The sequence below is a fragment of the Sus scrofa genome, chromosome Y (genome assembly GCF_000003025.6).
Source record: "Sus scrofa isolate TJ Tabasco breed Duroc chromosome Y, Sscrofa11.1, whole genome shotgun sequence".
Classification (NCBI taxonomy): Eukaryota; Metazoa; Chordata; class Mammalia; order Artiodactyla; family Suidae; genus Sus; species Sus scrofa.
In genome coordinates, this window is record NC_010462.3 from 40,694,217 (window position 1) to 40,716,650 (window position 22,434).

At 34.5% G+C, this 22,434-nt stretch overlaps 1 protein-coding gene across 1 annotated transcript in view; it reads left to right on the forward strand.

Annotated features, from left to right (window-relative positions):
* Positions 1 to 22,434, forward strand: part of LOC102159347 (cullin-4B-like) — a 147,423-nt gene that overhangs the window by 88,625 nt on the left and 36,364 nt on the right. Inside the window, exons 13-14 of the mRNA XM_021080985.1 lie at positions 6,768 to 6,873; positions 6,949 to 7,121. Coding sequence (XP_020936644.1) covers positions 6,768 to 6,873; positions 6,949 to 7,121 — 279 coding nt within the window. The remainder of the gene's footprint in view (positions 1 to 6,767; positions 6,874 to 6,948; positions 7,122 to 22,434) is intronic.

The following is a 22,434-nucleotide window of genomic DNA, read 5'->3' on the forward strand; positions in this document are numbered from 1 at the left end:
TATGTTGAGTGACAGTGGTGAGAGTCGGCATCATTGTCTTGTTCCAGATTTTGGTGGGGAGGCTTTCAGCTTTTCTCCATTGCATATTATGTTTGCTGTAGGTTTGTCATAAATGGCTTTGATTATCTTAAGGAATATTCCCTCTATACCCACTTTGGTGAGAGTTTTCATCATGAATGGATGTTGGGCTTTCTTAGATACTTTTTCTGCATCTGTTGAGATGATCATGTGGTTTTTGACTTTTCTTTTGTTCATGTGGTGTATGACATTGATTGATTTGCGTATGTTGAATCATCCTTGTGCATCTGGGATGAATCCCACCTGGTCTAGGTATATGATCGTTTTTATGTGATGTTGGATTCGGTTTGCTAAAATGTTGTTGAGAAATTTTGCGTCTGTATTCATCAAAGACATTGGCCTCTAGTTTTCTTTTTTGGTGGTATCTTTGTCTGGTTTTTGGAATTAGGATGATGGTGGCATCACAAAATGTTTTTGGGAGTGTTCCTTCTTCTTCAACCTTTGGGAATCATTTAAGGAGGATAGGTATAAATTCCTCTTTGTATGTTTTGTAGAATTCTCCTGAGAAGCCGTCCACTCCTGGACTTTTATTGGCAGGTAGTGTTTTTATGATGTATTCAATTCATTTTTGGTGATCATCTGTTCAGTTGATCTATTTCTTCCTGATTCATTTTGGCAGGCTGTAGGTCAGTAGAAAGTTGTCCATTTCTTCTCGGTTTCCATGTTGTTGGTGTATAATTGTTGACTGTATTCTCTTATGGTTTTCTGTATTTCTGTAGTATCCATTGTGACTTCTCCCTTTTCATTTCTTACTTTATTTTGGTTTTTTCTCTCCTTATCTTGGTGAGTCTAGCCAAGGTTTGTCTATTTTGTTTACCTTTTCATAGAAACAACTGTTGGTTTGATTGATTTTGTCTATTGTTTTTTGAATCTATTGTATTGATTTCCTCTTTGATCTTTATGATTCCCTTCCTTTTGCTGACTTTAGCTTTTGTTTTTGTTTTTCTTCTTCTTCTTTTTCTAATTCATTGAAGTGGTGGGTTAAGTTGTCAATTTGAGATCTTTCTTCTTTTTTGAGGAAGGCCTATCTTGCTGTGAACTTCCCTCTGAGCATGTCTTTCGTGGTGTCCCATAGATTTTGAGCGGTTGTGTCTTTGTTATCATTTGTCTCGATTTCCTCATGACGCATTAGTTTTTCGGTAGCATGTTGTTTAGTCTCCATGTGGTAGCTTTTTTCTCATATCTTTTCCTGTGGTTGATTTCTAGTTTCATGCCATTGTGGTACAAGAAGATACTTGAAATAATTCTTAAATTTGTTGAAGTTAACTTTGCGCTCCAATATGTGATCAGTTCTTGAGAATGTCCCATGTGCACTTGAGAAGAATGTGTATTCTGATTTTTTTGGTTGTAATGTCCTGAAAATGTCACTTAAGTCTAACTTTTGTGTCATTTAGGATCTCTGTTGCCTTATTGATTTTATGTCTAGAGGATCTGTCTATTGTTGTGAGGGAGGTGTTAAAGTCTCCAGCTATTATTTTATTCCCATCATTTTCCCATTATGTCAGTTAATATTTGTTGAAAGTATATGAATGCACCTATAATTGGGGCATATATACTAACAATTGTAATATCCTCTTCTTGTATGCATTCTTTAACCATTAAATAGTGTCCTTCTTTGTCCTTCATATGGCCTCCATTTTAAAGTCTCTTTTGTCTGATATGAGTATTGCAAATCCTGCTTTTTTGTATTGTCCATTAGCATGAAATATCTTTTCCCATCCCCTCGCTTTCAGTCTATATGTGTTCTTTGCCCTAAGGTGAGTCTCTTATAGGCAGCAGATTGAAGGTTTTTGCTTTTTTAATCCAACCTGCCACTCTCTGGCTTTTGATTGGAGCATTCAGTCCATTGATATTTAAGGTGATTATTGATAGATGTTTGTTTATTGCCATTTTAATCTTTTTTTAAGTTGATTTTATGTTTCTCCATTCTTCCTTTCATATTTTTGTTCAATGGGTTCCATTTATTTTTTGCTTGGGTACTTTTCATTTTTTGAGAATGTAATGTTTGGTTTTGATTTGTGGTTGCCCTGTTTTTTAAGTATATTATGCCATTCCTGTAACTCTTGCTTTAGCCTGATAGTCATGTAGGCTCAAAATCATCATTAAAATAAAAGAATCTATTTATTTCCTTTCTTCCCTTGCCACTTTGTATGATTTTGTCATCTTTTTTTTTATGTTCATGATTAGATCTGTATGCTGGCTTATTTAAGTGATAGCTTTCAATTGTGGTCGCCTCCATCCTACTTCTTCCTCTTTTTTTAATTTAAAGGAGCCTCTTCAGTATTTCTTTTATAAGGGTTTCCTGTTGCTGTATTCTTTTAGCTTTTGTTTGTTGGAGAAAATCTTTATTTCCCCTTGTATTTTAAGTGATATTCTTACTGATAGAGTATTCTAGGTTGCAGATATTTTCCTTTTAGCGCTTTAAATATATCTTGCCATTCCCTTCTGGCCTGCAGTGTTTCTGTAGAGAAATCACCTGATAGCCTCATGGGGGTTGCCTTATAATTAACGCTTTGCTTTTCTCTCATTGTCTTTTAAATCCTCTCATTAACTGTTACCATTTTTATTATAATATGTCTTAGTGTGGGCCTGTTTGGGTTCAACTTGCTTGGGGCCCTTTGTCTTGATTTCTGTGTCCTTTAGATTTGGAAAGCTTTCAGCCATAATTTCTTCAAATATATTTTCAATCCCCTTTTCTTCTCCTTCTGAAATTCCTATTATGCATAGATTGGCCTGTTTTATATGATCCAATAGGTCTCTTATGTTTATTTAATGTTTTTTATTTGATTTTCTGTCTGCTGTTCTTTTTGCGTGACTTCCATTATTCTATCTTCCAGTTCACTAGTTTGTTCCTCTTCCTTCTTTATTCTGTTCTTTATTATAGCCTTTAGTTCAGTTTGTATCTCTGCAAATGAATGTTCTAGTGTTTCATGGTTCCTTCTTATATTTTATAGTTCCTTTCTGAGGGAATCTGCATTACTGTTCATAACTTCTCTTAATTCCTTCAGTATTTTCACTGACTCCCTTTTGAACTCAAAGTCTGTCAGACTGCAGAAGTCTGTTTCATTGTTGACTGCTTTAGGTGAATTCTCCTGTTGCTTTACCTGGGAATGGTTTCTGAGCTTCTTCATCTTGCTTGTGTTTTTGTTTTTCTGTGAATTTGGGGAAGCCAAACTGTAGTTTGGCACAGTCCAGTGTGGGTCGGAATAACACTTCCCGTGGGTGAAATCTTTTTCTCTAAATGAATGCCACTAACTTTCCTCTAACTGCTGCTTTTCTGAAACCCACTGTTTCATTGAGTTTATTTCAACTAATGTTTTTCTCAAATAATTAACATAATATCCTTTTGCTATTCTTTGTTTCATTAATTCTTCAGGAATGTGTCATTCACTGTCCATGTAGTTGTGAGTTTTCCAGCTTTTCTTCAGTTATTGATTTCTAGTTTAAAGCTATTATGTCCGTAAAAGAGACTTGATATATATTGTCTCATTAAATTTTTAAATTCTTTTTTGTGACGTAATATATGATCTGTTTTAGAAAGATTCTGTGTAGGCATAAATGGAATGAGTATTCTGCTGCTGCTAAATGTAATAATCTATATATGTCTGTAAGGCTATTTTATCTATAGTATTTTACAGATCCACTGTGTTTTTACTGATTTTCTGTCTCTCCATTTTTGAGAGTAGTGTGTAAAAGTTCCATTAGTATATTACTGTTGATTTCTCCTTTTAATTCCGTTGGTATTTGCTGTATTATATACTTAGGTACTTTGAAACTGGGTGCATATATACTTAGAATTGTTATATTCTTGGTGGATTGACTCTGTTAATACTATATAACCACCTTGCCTTATATACCACTTTAGCATATAGTTTATTTTGTCTGAATATAAGCATAGCTCTCCATGCTTTCTTTTGGTTACCATTTGTTAGAAATATAGTTTTCATCTTTTTACTTGCATTACAAATGTACTTTTAAAGATAAAATGACTCTTTTAAGCAGTATATTTTGGATCTCATTATTCCCAGCTCTTTTGATTGGAGAATTTAATCCCTTTAGATTTAAATGATAAAGACTTTTTACTGCCATTTTGTTGTTTCTGACACATTTGTAGATCCTTTTGATCCTTACTTCTCTTCTTGTCATTGTCCTTGGTGGTTTCATGCATTCTTCAGGTCCATTATCATACTTTTTTTACATTTGCTACAGCTTTTTCTGTGGTTATTATCTTGAGGTGTGGCCATGTCCAGCACTGCAGGACAATGGGAGATCCTGAAAGAGGGATGGTGTGGTATAAAAAATCACACAAGACTATTACATTTAGAACGTGGTTGCACTCTGTTCTGCAGAACAAAGGCACTAGGCTTTGGCCCACATGACTTATTAAGAAAGGTGATGAAATTAGTTGGATTAAGAAAGGTGATGAGATTAGTTTGCAAGACAAAGCTCTCTCTTAGAGATAGCAAAGGGGCATACCCTTAGGACATGGTGCAGCTCTTTATGGAATAGCATGGTTAATGCCTAAATCCCTTATCTTGTCTTTGAAGGAGACCCTGTACTTGAGAACTCTGTCAGCTAACATGCTTTTCTGGCACTACCACACACCAAGTTTACTTTCTGCAGAGTTCAGCAACTCAGTGATCTCCAACAAGGTGTACGTAAATATTGTATATTTACAACATCCTAATTTTAACCTGATACACCTTAACTTCAGTAGCATAACAGAAATTTTATGCTTTTAGTTCTTTGCCTTAACTTTCAGATTACTGATACAGTTTACTGTTTTAAAAGTATGTGTCCAATAACATGATGTACTTAACAGTTACTTTTAATACATATATTTCAGTGTCATACAAAAGAATATGTCAATTAGCATTCTCTATTTTGCCTTGAAGAACACCCCATGGCACTTCTCCTGAGGAAGATCTATTTTTGATGAAATTCATCTGCTTTTTTTGTTTGGCAAAGTCTTTACAGTGCCTTTGTTTCTGAAGAATAACTGTAACATCACATGATGTTTGTCTTTCACTGTTTGACTAACTTCACTAAGTATGATTATCTCTAGGTCCATTCATGTGGCTGTAAATTGCATTATTTCATCATTTTTTATGTATATATGTACCACAGCTCCTTTTTCCACTCCTCTGTCAGTGGGCACTAGAGCATGATGGAATATGTGAAAAAATAATATGTATATAGATGCATATGTGTGTGTATGCATATTTATATGTGTGTATCTATATGAATGGATCACTTTACTGTGTGGCAGATATTAAGGAACATTATAAATCAGCTGTATTTTAATAAGAAATTTTTAAAAATGAGACGACAACCCACAGTATTGAAGAAGATATTTGCCAGTAATATGACTGACAAGGGATTGATCTCCAAATTATACAAACAGATCATTCAGCTCAATAAATATAAAAAAAATCAACTGTTATATTTATGGAAACTCATTTGTATGTTATGAATACCTTCCCACTGATATTTTCAAAACATTTTTGTCTTTGATTTTTGATAATTTATTATGTGTCTTAAGTAGTCCTTTTTAAATTCAGTATTTCAGAGTCAACCATAAATCTGGATGTCTGTTTCTCTTCCCTATTTTTGGTAGTTTTCAACCTTTATTTATTTATATACCTTCTGCCTGGTTCTCTCTTTTCTTTATAGGTCTCCCTAGTGGATTTTTTTGTCCCTTGATTATATCCCATAACTCCCATATGCTTCTTTCTTCACTGCTTTTCTTTTTTTTTCTTTTTGCTCTTGAACTGGATAATATCATATGGCCTATCTTATAGTTCATGATTTTTTTTTCTGTTTGAATGAGATGGCTATTAAAACTCACTATTGAAATTTTTCAGTTCAGTTGTATTCTTCAGATCAAGAATTCCTCTTTACGTATTGAATTTCCTGAGCTCATTTTCTTCATGCTATAATACTAAGTTCCTTTTTTCCTGCATTTCACTGTACTTTTTTTCAGATGATATTGTGAATTATCTGTTAGCTAGCTTATAGGTCTTTGCTTCCTTGGGGGAGTTTCCTTGTGTTTTGGGGTGGCATAATGTTATCTGACTCTTCATGAGCCTCATTCCTTGTGTTACCTACACATTTGACTTACCAGTTTCCTCTTTCAGTCTTTTGCTTTTGCATAGAAAGACCATCATCAGTCATCTCAGCTTAGGGAACAAATTATATCTACTGTTAGCATCTGAGGGCAGGCCAAAAACTACCAAAATTAATAGATCCATTGGTTGCCTTTTGTTTTCTGACTTATGCTTGTGACTTAGAGTAATGTCTTCAAGGTATGCGTCAAATAGTGGTACAATTTTGGATTTTTTTTTCATAGTTACTCTCTGTTAATTGTGGCAGGAAAAAGCATTTGAGACAGTTGTTTGCTGAGAGCTATTATTGGGAATACTTTGGCATTAGTAGGTAATTACACGAAAGCTCAATAAGTTTTATTTGCTCTTATATCTAATGTTATGTGAGTCTTAAAATGGCAGGTGTGTCTTAATAATGATAAAAGTAAATTCTGTTCTGTTCTGTTGATAACAAGACACTTTTATGTCATTTTGACACTCTGTGAACTTGTTTCAAATTGTATTAATATCTTAATATAGTATTTATGTAGCTATGACCACAGTTGAGACATCTATAAATTATTTTGAAATTGCTGTTTTTAACAGGGCAAAAAAGAACTTCAGGTATCCCTTTTCCAGACATTGGTGCTGTTGATGTTTAATGAGGGGGATCAGTTCAGTTTAGAAGAAATTAAGATGACCACTGGAGTAGGTAAGTATTGTTTATAATTGTTCAAATCTGTGATCAAAAATGAAAATGCTACAAACATTTTTTTTTCTCTTTCAGAGGATAGAGAATTAAGAAGAACCTTACAGTCATTAGCTTGTGGGAGAGCTAGAGTCCTCATCAAAAATCCAAAGGGCAAAGATGTGGAGAGTGGCGATAGATTTTTTTGTAATGAGGAATTTAGACACAAACTCTTCAAGATAAAGATCAATCAAATCCAGATGAAAGAAACGGTATTTGTTTTTTCTTCATCCTAATAGATGTTTTATACTTTTCTGACTTTCATAACAAGTTAATTTGGCAATGATTGGAATGATTTTTTTTTCTTTTTGTAGTAGAAAGACATCACCAGTAGGATAAATATCCACATTGTAGTGCAACAAATGTTCACAACCTTTTCTCTCTCCTTTTTTTTTTGGGGGGGGGAGCTTTTTTGTTCTTTTTTCATGGCTGTGCCCATGGCATATGGAGGTTCCCAGGTTAGGGGTCGAATCAGAGCTGTAGCTGCCAGCCTACACCAGAGCCACAGCAACGCAGGATCCGAGCCGTGTCTGCAACCTACACCATAGCTCACGGCAACGCCGGATCCTTAACCCACTGAGCAAGGGCAGGGATTGAACCTGCAATCTCATGGTTCCTAGTTGGATTCGTTAACAACTGCGCCACGATGGGAACTCCTCTTTTCACCTTTTGATTGTTGAATGTGCAAGGCATTGATTTAAATTCATTAGGCTATATGCCCAGAATAGGTGTGATGGATCATACTTTTTTTTTCTTGTTAAAGAACAATTGTACTGTTTTCCATAGCAGTTGTCCTACCTTACAGTTCCATAATTATTTCACATGTGTCCTCATTTATCTATACTCTTAGCAAAACTTGTTTTTTTATGCTTTATTTTTTGATAGTAGCCATACTACTGATATAAATTGTTATCTCACTGGCATTTTGATTGCATTTCTATGATATTTTGTGATGTTGAGCATCTCTAAAATGCTTAATGGATATCTGCACATTATCTTTGAAAAAAATTTGTTCACTGTGTCACCAGTTCAAAATTTGGGTTATTAGACTTTTTGGTTATTGAATTTTAGTAATTTTTATAACTTCTGGGACATAACTTCTTATATTTATATGATTTGCAAATATTTTCTCCCTTTCCAGAAATTTAACTTTATTAGTCATATCCTTTGGTGAACAAAGGTGTTAAGTTTAACATAGTCCCAGTTGTCTACTTTGTTTTTACACATGCTGTTGCTGTCATTTCCAAGAAATTGTTCTCACTTGCTGTTATGAAGCTTTTCCCTCTTGTTTTCTTCTGGAAGTTTTGTAGTTTTTGGTTTTTATTTTAAATCCATCTTTAGTTAATTTCTTTTTGTGGGTTAAGATGAAGTCCATCTTTATTATTTTGCACATGAATGCCTTGTTTTCCAAACCATTCTTAATTTATTGTACTTTTGGACTGAATGGTACTAGAACCCTATTGAAAATCATGTACACAGGAGTATTTTTCTATGACCTCTGTTTCTTTCTCACTGGTCTAAATTTCTCTGCTTTTTACCAGTACCACAATATTTTGTTTACTATGGCTTTGTAATATGTTTTGAATACATAATGTGTAATATGTTTTAAAATCGGACTTTATTCTTTCTTAATATTAATTTGATTTTTCAGGGTCTTTTGAGATCCATTGAATTTTACAGCTGTTTTGCATTTCTTCAGATAATTGGTCATCAGATTTTTTTTCTCTTTTGGGCCACACCCACTGCATATGGAAGTTCACAGCCTAGGATTCCAACTGGAGCTGTAGCTGGCAGCCTACACCACAGCCACAGCAACATGGGATCTGAGCCACATTTGTGACCCATGCCATACCTCACAACAATGCTGGATCCTTAACCCACTGAGTGAGGCCAGGGATTGGATCTGTATCCTCATGGATTTGTTTCTGCTGAGCCACAGATGGGAACTCTCTATCATCAGATTTAGATAGGAGTTTACTGGTGTACATTGACTGCTTTGGGTGTTACTAGTATCTTAACATCATTATGTCTTTCACTCCATGATCATGGATGGCTTTCCATTTACTCTGTCTTTTAAAATATCTTTTAGTAATTGTTTTTTTAGTTTTAACTGAGTCTTTCAGCTATTTCATTAGTTTAATTTCTAATTATTAAAATATTTTAAATATACATAAAACATTCATTATTTTTCTTTTTTCTCCATTTTTGCCAAGGATAATTGACTATTTAAATTGTGTAATTTAGGGGTAAAACATGTCTTATTATAAATTTTGTATCATGAAATAATTTTCATAATAAAGCTAGTTAGTATATCCACTTTCTTACATAATTAGCTTTTTTGCAGGTGTTGGTGAAAATACTTAAGATTAAAGTCTTGATGTTCCTGTCATGGTTCATTGGTTAACGAATCCAACTAGGAACCATGAGATTGTGGGTTTGATCCCTGGCCTTGCTCAGTGGGTTAAGGATCTGGCATTGCTCTGAGCTGTGGTATAGGTCACAGATGCAGCTCAGATCCCACGTGGCTGTGGCTCTGACGTAGGCTGATGGCTACAGCTCCAATTAGACCCCTAGCCTGGGTACCTCGATATGCTACAGGTGCAGCACTAGAAAGGCAAAAACAAACAAACTCTTAGTTAATTTCAGGCATACAGTATGCTATTGTTCTATATTCTATATCTAGAACTTACGTATCTTGCATAACTGAAACTGAATTTTTTGACGAACACCTCCCAGTTTCTGTTCCTTTTGGCCCTATCCTTTTCTCAGGTTATGTATGTTTAATTGCAAATTTAAGGGAGATTTTCACTCTTTGTCTTCCTGTATCTGGATTATTTTACTTAGCATACTGCCCTCCAGTTCCATCCATGTTTTTACATGTAGCAGGACCACATTTTATCAATCACCAATGGACATTTATGTTATTCTGTATCTAGATTTTTATCAATAGTACTGCAGTAAACATGGGAGTGCAGACATCTCTTTGATTCAGATTTCAGTGTTCCATAAGAGGCTATACCAATTTACTTTCCAAACAACAGGCACAAGTGTTTTTTTCTCTTCGTGTCCTCACCAATACTTGCCCTTTGTGTGTTTTTTTTTTATAATACACATTCTAGCAAATATGCTTTTGTTTGCATTTTCCTTTGGTAGGATGAGCACCTTCACAGATATATTGATCAATCGTATGTCTTTTTTTGAAAAATGTTTGCATAGGTTCTTTGCTTATGTTTGAATAGTATTAAAAGTATCTTTTAAAAATTATTATTGTTAATTTACAGTGTTCTGTCAATTTCTGCTATATTGCAAAAATGACCCAGTTATACATACATACATATATATATACATTCTTTTTCTCATATTATCTATAAATATTTCTTAAATTCAGTTGTGCAAGTTTGTTTTATATTTACAATTTTAATCCTTTATAAGATATATTATCTGAAAGTATATTTCTTTTTTTATTACTCAAATGAATTTATCACATTCGTAGTTGTATAATGATCATAACATTCCAGTTTCACAGGATTTCCATCCCATAACCCAGGCACATCCCCGCATCCCCCAAACTGTATCCTCTTGAGACCGTAAGTTTTTCACTGTCTGTGAGTTCTGCAAAGAAGTTCAGTCTGTCCTTTTTTCAAATTCCACATGTCAGTGAAAGCATTTGATGTTGGTGTCTCATTGTATGGCTGACTTCACTTAGCATGATAGTTTCCAGATCCATCCATGTTGCTAAAAACGCTGGTATTTCGTTCCTTTTAATGGCTGAGTAATATTCCAGTGTGTGTATGTACCACCTCTTCTGGATCCACTCCTCTGTCGATGGACATTTAGGTTGTTTCCATGTCTTGGCTATTGAAAATTGTGCTGCAATGAACATCAGAGTACTTGTGTCTTTGCGAGTCATGGTTTTCTCTGGATAGGTGCCCAGGAGTGGGATTGCTGAATCAAATGGAAGTTGTATTTTGAGTTTTCTGAGGAATCTCCATATTGTTTTCCACAGTGGTTGCACCAATTTACAATCCCACCAACAGTGTACTAAGGTTCTTTTTTCTCCATACCCTCTCCAGCACTTACTGTTTGTAGACTTTTGGATGATGGCCATTCTGGCTGGTGTAAGGTGGTACCTCAGAGTGGTTTTGATTTGCATTTCTCTAATAATGAGAGACATTGAACATCTTTTCATGTGTTTTTTGGCCATCTGTGTGTCTTCTTTGGAGAACTGTCTGTTTAGATCTTCTGCCCATTTTTGTATGGGGTTGTTTGTTTCATTGGTATGGATCTGCAGAAGGTGTTTATAAATTTTAGAGATGAATCCCTTGTCAGTCGCTTCACTTGCAAAGATTTTCTCCCCTTCTCTGGGTTGTCTTTTTGTTTTGTTTAGGGTTTCCTTTTCTGTGCAGAAACTTTGAAATTTGATTGGGTCCCATTTGTTTATTTTTGTTTTTATTGTCAATACTCTAAGAGGTGGATCTGAGAAGATGTTGCTGTCATTTATGTCAGAGGGTGTTTGGCCTATGTTTTCCTCTAGGAGTTTGATAGTGTCTGGTCTTATATCTAGGTCTTCAATCCAGTTTGCATTTTTTTATGGTGTTAGGGAGTGTTCTAATTTCATTCTTTTTCATGTGGCTGTCCAGTTTTTCCCAGAACCACTTATTGAACAGGCTGTCCTTTCTCCATTGTGTATTCTTGTCTCCTTTGTTATAGATGAGTTGGCTGTGGGTTTAATTCTGGGCTTTCTGTCCTGTTCCACTGATCTATATTTCTGTCTTTGTGCCAGTACCATATGGTTTTGATGACTGTTGCTTTGTAGCATATTTCATAGATTGCTCTTTGTCTTATTCTTTTCTTTGCAGAAGTTTTTGTTTTGTTTTGTGTAATCCTTACACTCTGTCTGTATTTAATGTAATCCTTACACTGTGCTTATGGTTTCATATCCAAAGAAACATTGTATATCCACATGTCTAGAAGATTTTGTTCCCATATATTTCATTTAAGTATTTTTAGTTTCAGGTTTTAAATTTCGATTTTAATTTATTTTACATTGGTTTGTGTCTCTGGTATGAGATAAGGGATGAATTACATTTCTTTTTGCATGTGGATATTCAGTTTGCTCAATAAAATTTATTGAAGAAATTATCACTTTGCCAGTAGTAAAGCATTGGCATCTTTTCATAAATTAGTTTACCATATGTGTGTTGGTTTATTTCTGCGTTCTTAGTTTTGTTATACTGGATTATATGTCTCTTTTTACTCCATTCTTATACAGTATTGTTGGTTTTTGTTTGTTTGTTTGTTTGTTTGTTTTGTTTTTTGCTTGATTTTGCTTGTTTTTTCTTTTTAGGGCTGCATATGCACATGAACAGCATCAGTGTTCCCAGGCTAGGGGAAAAATCAGAGCTGCAGCTGCCAGCCTATACCACAGCCATGGCAATGCAGGGTTTGAGCCCCTTCTGGAATATGCATCACATTTATAGCAACACTGGATCCTTAACCCACTAAGTGAGGCCAGGGATTAAATCCACATTCTCACGGACATTAGTTCAGTTTGTTACTGCTGAAATACAGCAGAAACTCCCCAGTCTTATACTGTTTTGATTGCTGTTGTTTTGTAACATATTTTGAAGTCATGGAGTTTCATACTTTTTTGTTATTTTTGACTTCATATTTTTGTCTTTCCTGATTTCAAAAAAAATTTAGGATATTTTTTAACATTTCTATAAATAATTCCACTTTTGTTGTGCAAGGGGTTGCAAACATATGAATCTGAAGATCACTTTGGACAATACAGACATTTTAACTATCATGTCTTGCACTCCATGAATATAGGATATGCTTCCAACTGTGTTTTTTATTTTTTCAATTTTTAATTTTATTTATTTATTTATTTTTTAGGGCAAGTGTGGCACGTGAAAGTTTTCAGGCTAGGGGTCAGATTGGAGCTACAGACATCACTGTGGTGACTCCAGATCTGAGCCACGCTTCTGAACCAAACCACATCTCACTGCAACACTGGATCCTTAACACATTGAGCAAGGTCAGGGATTGAATTTACATCTTCACAGATACTAGTCAGGTTTGTTTCTACTGAGCCACAATGGAAACTCCCACTTGTGTTTTTTAAAACTTTTTCTGTCAATATTTTGTATTTTTCAGTACACAAGTCTTTCATATGCTATTGTTCAGTCTTAAGTATTGTATTTTCTTAATTGCCATTATAAATAGAATTGGTTTTTTAATTTCCTTTTTGCTTGGGTTATTGTTGTAGGTTTATGTGATTGTTAGAATGGACAGAAATGCATCTTCATTTTGAAGATTGGTTTTGTGCTGTAACTTAATTAAATTTGTGTTAATAGCTTTTATATGTGGAATTTTTAGGATGATCTACATGTAAGATACCATCTCCAAACAGACATAATTTGACTTCCTACTTGATTTGAGTGCCTTTATCCCCCTAATTATTCAGACTGCTAGTATTGCTGAATAGGAGTGGTGAAAATGGGCAGAATTGCCTTGATCCAGAATATTAGAGGAAAAACTTTCAACTTTTCACCTTTTGATATTACGTTGGAATTTTATTGTATGGGGTTTGTTCTATACTTTTTAAAGAGTTTTTTTATTTGTTTGTTTTTACCACAAAAAGTATTGAATTTTTTCAAGTTCTTTCTGTTCATTCCCTGGAATGATCATGCTTTTTATCCTTTGTTTTACTATTTCCTGTCCTATTGATTGAATTATGCTGAACTATCCTTGCAACACATGGACAAATTTCTACCTGGTTATGACATGCAATCTTTTAAAGTGCTATTATTTTTGCCTTTCTAGTATTTTTTTAAGTATGGGATTATTTCCTTAATTTCTTCCTTAATTGATCACTGTTAGTGTATAGCTGTATATCTGAGTTTTGTGTCTTGTATCTGGATACAACATTTTTGCTTAATTCATTTTTTTTTGTCTTTTTGGGGCCATACCCACTGCATGTGGAGGTTCGCAGGCTAGGATTTGAGTTGAAGTTATACCACTGGCCTATATCACAGCCTCAGAAATGTCAGATCCAATCCATGTCTGAGACCTACACCATATCTCACAGCAATCCCGGATCCTTAACCCACTGAGTGAGGCCAGGGATCAAACCTGTGTCCTCATGGATGCTAGTCAGATTAATTTCCTCTGAGCCACAACAGGAACTCCCATTTTATTAATTTATTATTAATAAATTTAATTTATTAATAATAAGTTAAGATCCGATTTATTAAGTTAAATGAAGATTTTTTTGTGCAAAATTTTCAGAACTTTCTACATTAAATATATTAATTCACATTATGAACAGAGATGTTTTTTCTTATTCCTTCCTTATTAGGTGCCTAATTACTCTGGATAGGATATCCAGTACTGTGTTAATAGAAGTGGTGTGAGGGTGCAGTTATATCTTTTTTTTGTAATCTTGCAGCAAAATTTTTTCTTTCACTATGTTGTTAATGTGCTTTTCAAATGAGACCTTTATTGTACTGAAATAGTTTGCTCCTATCCTTGCTTTGTATTGTTGTTTTCAATCATGAAAGAGTGGTGAATGATATCTGTGCATTATCCCTACTCCTCAGATCCTGTTAACCACCATTCTAGTCTCTCTCTATTAATTTGATGATTTGTTTCCACACTGGCATTTAACTTTTATTTTCTGACTTAAATGCTTGTGACTTAGAGTAATGTCCTCAAGGTACATGTCCTATACAGCCAGGTGTCCTTTTTTTCACTGAATACAATTCCATTTTATTTATGTACTTCACATTTTTAAAATTTATTTTTCTTGTCAGTTGACAATTAGCTTGTCCAATATTTCATTACTGAGGATAATGCTACAGCAAATATGGAATGTGGTTTTCTCCTTAAGTTATTGATTTTATCTACTTCGGATACCTAGGGATAGAACTGCTTGATCATATGGAAGCTCTATTTTTAATTTGAGGAATAAACTCTATGGCATTTTCCATAGTTGTTGAACAAGTTGGTATTTTTATAAGGAGTTCACAGGCTCTCTTTTCTTCTTGTCTTCACTACCACTTATTACCTTGTCATTTTGATTATAGCCATTCTATAATCAAACTGTGATATAATCAAACTCATTGTGGTCTTGATTTGCATTTCTGATGATTGGTGAGGTAAAGATCTTTTCATGTACCTGTGGGTCATTGGATGTCATCTTTGGCCTAATACTTATTTAGTTTTCCTGGTCATTATTAAATTGAATTGTTTGCAGGGGTGGTCACTGATTTGTAGTTCTTTATATATTTTAGATATAAACCCCTTATCCAATATATAATGAACAAAACATTTCTCCTGTTCTGAACTGCCTTTTGTGGTTTTGTTTGTTGTACCTTTTTAGTTTGGTACAGTCCCATTTGTTCATTTTTACTATACTTTTGGTGTCACATTCAGAAAATCATTGTCAAGACCAATGTTCAGGAGCTTCATCTCTCATTTATTTTTAGAAGGATTAAAACTGTATAGTCTTATATTTAAGTCTTTGAAAATTTCCTTTTTTTGTTTGTTTTGTTTGTTTTTTGTCTTTTGAGGGCCACACCCAGCATCTGGGGGTTGCCAGGCTTGGGATCAAATTGGAGCTGTAGCCTCTAGCCTATTGCCAGAGCCACAGCAACACCAAATCCCAGCTGCTTCTCTGACCTACACCACAGCTCACGGCAATGGTAGAGCCTTAACCCTCTGAGCGAGGCCAGGGATCGAACCCGCAATCTCATGGCTCCTAGTTGGATTTGCTTACACTGCGCCATCATGGGAACTCCTCTGATACATTTCTGATTACTGTAAGATACCCCATTTACATTCTCCTGCATGTTTTAATCCAGTTATTTCAACATCCTTCAGTGATGAGACTGTTTTCTTCATATTGGATCCTCTTGCCTCCCTTGTCATACTATTTGACTATAGGAGTAGGGGTTTAATTCTGGGATTTTATTGTATTTCATTGGTATGTGGCTATTTTGGTGGCAGTACCATATTGCCTTTGTTACTGCAATTTTTTTCATGTAGCTTGAATCAGAACATGTAATACTTATAACTAGATTCTAGGTGAGATTTCCAGTACCATATTGCGTAAGAGTGATGAACACATATACCTTTATTTTGTTCCAGATCTTGAAGAAAAGCTTTCAGTTTTCTCCATTGTGGATAATATTAGCTGTTGGTTTGTTTTATACTAACCTAGTTATGTTGAGGTATATCCCTTCTACCCACATTATGTTGAGGGATTTTGTAAAGAATAACTGTTGTATTTTGTCAGTTTTTTTGAATCTATTGAGATAGTCATGTGATTTTTATTTTTGTTTTCTTCTAAAATAAAAGCAAAGTTTAAGTTGATTTAATTTCCCTTTCATTGAGGTAGATACAATATTATGTTCGTTTCAGCAATAGAGGTAGAGATGTTTTAGTGCAATTTTGCAGTATACTCTATGGTAAGTAATTGTAATAGGTATAGTTCCCTGTGCTGCATTACTTACATATTTATAAATAATATTTTGTATCTATTAATACCATATAAAAATTCATTATCCCCCCATAGTTTTCCCTTTGTAAACCACAAGTTAGTTTTATGTATCTGTAAGTCTGTTTTTTTTGTTTGTTTGTTTATGTGTCTGTGAGTCTGTTTTTGTTTTTCTGTGTCCTAGTATGTGATTTATCCTGTAGAACATTATATGTATACTAGAAAATAGTGTTTATTCTATGTTTGTGGGTGTAGTGTTTGGTAGCTATCTGGTAGTTTTAAGTGATGGTGTATTTTTTCCTTTGTGATGACTGTTGCCTTCCTGACTTTCTGTCTGGATGAATTCTCCATTGATTTAAATGTACAGGTGTTAAAGTCTCCTACTATTATTATATTACGGTCATTTTCTCTCTTTTTAAAAATTTTATTGGAGTATATTATTTACAAAGTTGTTTTGGTTTCATGTATACAGAAAAGTAAGCAAATGCTTATATGCATATATAAATATATATTCATGTATATAAATCATATGCATATATCCAGGCCTTTTATTTGTGTGTGTCTTTTTGCCATTTCTTGGGCCGCTCCCGCGGCATATGGAGGTTCCCAAGCTAGGGGTCTAATCGGAGCTGTAGCCGCCAGCCTATGCCACAGCCACAGCAATGTGGGATCAGAGCCACGTCTGTGACCTGCACCACAGCTCACGGCAATGCCAGATCGTTAACCCACTGAACAAGGGCAGGGATCGAACCCACAACCTCATGGTTTCTAGTCGGATTTGTTAACCACTGCACCACGACAGGAACTCCAATCCAGGCCTTTTAATGTTCTTTTCCCAGTGAGGTTATTCCACGGCACTGAGTAGATTTCCGTTTCTATTAGTTTTTTCTTTGTATATTTAGGTAATCCTGTTACGGTGCATATATGTTTTTAAGTATAGGATGCTCTTCCTGTATTGATTCCTTTATCATTATGTAATGCAGTTCTTTGTATCTGTTATAGACTTAGTTTTAAAGTCTGTTTTTCTTGTGAATATTTCTACCCCCATTTTGTCATTTCCATTTTCATTAATTACCTTTTTATATCCCCTTAATTTCACTATATGTGTGTCTTTTACCCTGAAGTGAATCTCTTGTAAGCAGTTTATTGACGGCCCTTTTTTTAATCAAATTATTCACCCCATGTCTTTGTTAGAGTACTAAGTCCATTGACTAAATGTTATTGTGAGAAATATGTATATTGACATTATATGACATGGTTTCCAGATGTTTTTAAAGTTCTCTGTTCTTACTACTTTCATTGTGAATTTATGATTTTATACAGTAGTATACTTAAGTTCTTCACTTTTTGTTTTTTGTCTGACTATTGTACATTTTTGGTTTGTGGTTTCCATGGGGTTCATATGTGTTTACCCATGATTATGTATTTGTTTATTTTATGCTATAGTTACTTAAATTCAAACACATTCTAAATAACCAGCAATTTTTACTTTTTTCTCCCCTCTTTTATTTTTGATGTAATATTTTCCATGTTCATGCTTATCACCTGTCCATTATATTTGTAGTTGCTTTGACAATACTTTATTATTTTAATTGACATACAGATTTATTTAAGTAATTTTTAATCCTTACTCTATGTCTGCTTTTGCTAGTGTGGTTTTTCTTTTCCTCTGTATTTTCACTTATTTTCATTTAGATCAGATCCTTCAGCATTTCAGAAATGCTATTAGTTTTTAGTTTTAGTATTTAGTTTTTATTTTAGCATTTATTTATTACTTAAATTTTTGATGTCTTAGAGGTAATCCCTCCTATAGTGAATGATAATCTTGCTGGGTAGTGAGTTCATTTCCCTTCTTAATTTTCTTAACTTTCTATGTTTCTATGAATTTAGGAGAAACAGTTACATAATGTGTTCTTGAAGGGGTATTCTTATGTTGGTGTGTAGATTGTTGACTGCTTGTGCTCAAGGTATATGGTGGGTCAGATGGATTTTAGGTAGATGCCAGTCACATCTTTATCAACCTATACTAGCAGATACTATCTTGGAGGAGGATGGCTGCAAATGGAGGAGCTAGAGTCTTTTCAGGATGTAAGAATTTCTTTTTTTCTTTATGCCGTTATTGCCCTTTCAGGAATAGGGTCTGGTTCTTTTTATGTTTTGTTAAGTTTTTTATCATATTTACTAGATTTCCTATATTAGTCATCTCATAGAATATTTGTTTTTCTCTGTCTCACTTGCTTAATTTTTGCTAATCCCTAGGTCCATCTATGTTGGTGCAAATGACATTTAGTTCTTTTTTAAACTACCTGAGTAGTATTTCATTGAATATATTTACATCATCTTTATCCAATCCTCTATCAATGAAAATTTTAGGTTGCTTCCATCTCTTTGCTATTGTAAATCATACCATTACTGTGATTGAGGTCCATGTATCTTTTCCAATTGTGGTTTCATCCATTAATTGGTAATTTAGTTTCTTTTTAGAGCCTCACCTGCTACAAATGGAAGTTCCCAGGCTAAGGATCAAATCAGAGCTGCAGCTGCCTGCATACACTGCAGCCACAGCAATGACAGATTTGAGCTGCATCTGCAGCCTGCACTACAGCTTGCAGCAGAACCATATCTTTAATCCACTGAGGCAAGGCCAGAGATTGAACCCACATCCTCACAGACACTCTGTCAAATTATTAACCCACTGAGCCACATAACTCTCTCAGGTTGCAGTTTGATTTGCATTTCTCTGCTAATTGGTGATGTCATGAACATTTTCACATGCTTTTTGGCCATCAGTTTACCTTTTTTGGTAACAAAAAAATGGATCTGGAGGAATCATCAGTCTCCCTGACTTCAGACTAAACTACTAAGCTACAATAATGAAAACAGTATGGTACTGACACAGAAAACAGAACTATATATCTATGGAACAGCAGAAAGCCTAGAAATGAATCAGGTAATCAATCTTTGACAAAGAGAGCAAGAATATACATGGAGAAAACACAGTTTCTTCACTAAGAGGTGTTTAGAAATCTAGACAACTACATCTAAAAGGAAGAATAGGACACTTGCTAACGCTATAAACAAAAATAAATTCAAAATGGATTTAAGACCAAATGTAAGACTGGATACTATAAAACTCTTACAGGAGAACAAAGCCAGAATTCCTTGGCATAAATTGCAGCAATATCTTTATTGATCCATCTCCCATAAAAATTAAAAATATATATAAATGGAGTTCCAGACCTGGGGCAGCGGAAATGATTCCAACTAGGAAACTTGCTGTTGTAGGTTCGATCCCTGGCCTCACTCAGTAGGTTAGGGATCTGGCGTTGCCATGAGTTGTGGTGTAGGTTGCAGACACAGCTTAAATCTGGCATTTCTGTGACTGTGGCATAGGCCAGAAACAACAGCTCTGATTGGATTCCTAGTCTGGGAACCTCAATATTCTGTGGGTGTGACCCCCCAAAAACAGGAATATATATATATATATATATATATACATACACACACACACACACATACATACACAATAACTAATAACTAATAAGTGGTACTGAGTTGCATGTAAAAGATGACAAAAAAAAAAATTGGAGTTCCCATGGTGGTGCAGTGGAAATAAATCTGACTAGGAACCATGAGGTTGTGGGTTCAGTCCCTGGTGTCACTCAGTGGATTAAGGATCTGGCATTGCCATGAGCTGTGGTGTAGGTTGCAGACACAGCTTGGATCTGGCATTGCTGTGGTTGTGTTGTAGGCCAGCAGCTACAGCTCTGATTAGACCCCTAGTCTGGGGAACCTCTGTATGTCACAGGTGCAGCCCTAAAAAGACAAAAGACCAAAAAAAAAAAAAACCACGTAGAATTTCTTTAAAAAATATAAAAATTTTTTGGAGTTCCTATCATGGCACAGTGGTTAATGAATCCAACTAAGAACCATGAGGTTGTGGGTTCGATCCCTTGCCTTGCTCAATGGGTTAAGGATCCGGCATTGCCCTGAGCTGTGGTGTAGGTTGCAGACACAGCTCGGATCCCGTGTTGGTGTGGCTCTGGCGTAGGTCGTTGGCTACAGCTCCAATTAGACCCCTAGCCTGGGAACCTCCATATGCTGCAGGAGCGGCCCAAGAAATGGCAAAAAGACCAAAAATAAAATAAGTTTTTGCACAGCAAAAATAAACAAACATGAAAAGACAATGCACAGAACGGGAGATAATATTGCAAATGAAGCAACACAGAAATAATTAATCATCAAAAGTACAAACATTTCAACAATTTTATATATTAAAAAATCCAATAAAAATGGGCAGAAGATCATAATAGACATTTCTCCAAAAAAGCTTTATAGACAAGCAAAAGCTAGAGAATTAAGCACCACTAAATCATCTTTAGAACATGTTTTTAAAAGAGCTTCTTGGTTGAGAAAAAAAGGCCATGACTAGAAAGAAGTGACTCATGAATGAGGTCATGTGTTATTTTTCTTTCTCTCTCTGACTTACTTCACTTAGGATAATGCCCTCAATGTCCCTGTTGTTGCAAGTGGTAAAATTTCCTTCTTGTTTTTATCCCTTTGTATATAGTACCACATCTTTCTTATGTATTACTCAATGACAGATATGTAAGATTATTTCCATGCCTTGGCTGTTGTAGATAGTTTTGAAATGAATATGGAGTGTATGTATCATTTAAAGATAATATTTAAAATTTTCTATGTCAGAACCTGAATGAGGAATTGCTGGATCATTGGGTGGTTCTATTTTAATATTTTGACTTTCATATTGTTTTCCTAGGTTGCATTCCAACTAGAAGTGCAGAATGGGTCCCTTTTCTCCACGCTCTAGCCAACACTTGTTACATCTTGTCTTTTTGATAGTACTATTCTAATAGGTATGAGAGTATATCTCAAAATTTTGACTTACATTTTCCTGATGATTTATGATGTTGGTCATCTTTTCATCAGCCTATTGACCATCCATATATCCTCTTTGGAAAAGAGATCTATCCTGATCATGTACCCATTTTTAATAAGATTTTTTAAATTTAATTGAGTTATTTATATTTTGTATATTAATCTCATTAGATATATGATTTGTACATATTTTCTGTCATTTGGTAAGTTTTTGCCTTTTAGTTTTGGTGATGCTTTCCTTTGCAGTGCAGAGTTTTGGGTTTAGTATACAGTTATTTTTCTTTTCTTGCCTTTACGTTTAGTGTGAAATGAAAAAAATCATTGCCAGTATCTGTGTCTTGATGTTGATCACCTGCATATTCTAGGAGTGTTATGTTATCAAACCGTAGGTTGAGTGTTTTATCCACCCTGACTTATTTATATAATGGGAGTTAGTGGTTAAGATTGATTTTTGCCAGTTGGTATTCTAATTTTCCATTCACAATTTATTTAAGACTGTTCTTAGCCCATTATATATTTTCACTCATTTGTCATAAATTATTTAAACATATATGCATTTTTTATGGTTGTGGTATTCTGTTCCATTCATCTATGTGCCTGCCATAGTCCAATACCATACTGTTTGAATTATTATTACTTTTAATTAAGTTTTAAATTGGGAAGGACAAGGTATCTCACTTTGTTCCTTCTTAATACTTCTTGGCTCTTTGGGATCTTTTGTGGTTCCATACACATTTTAGGATTGCTTTCTGTTTTTTGACCAATTCTGCTGGAGTACATAATATATACTGATGCCTTGAGGCTACAAGTTGTTTTGGATAGTAGGAATGTTTTAAAAATTTCTTGTAATCCATAAGCACAGATTATTCTTCCATTTGTTTTGTGTATTCCATTTCTTTCACTAATGTTTGTTTCCAGTTAAAGCCTTGTACCTCCTTAGGTGTTTTACTCTTATGGATGCAGTTGTAAATGACATTATTTTATTAATGTCTTTTTCTGATTATTTGTAATTAGGGTAGAGAAATGCAACAGAGTTTTTGTCCTTTGATTTTTGTATCCTTCAGAGTTCTCAATGAATGAATGAATGAATGAATGAATGAATGATTGCTTGATTGATTTTTAGT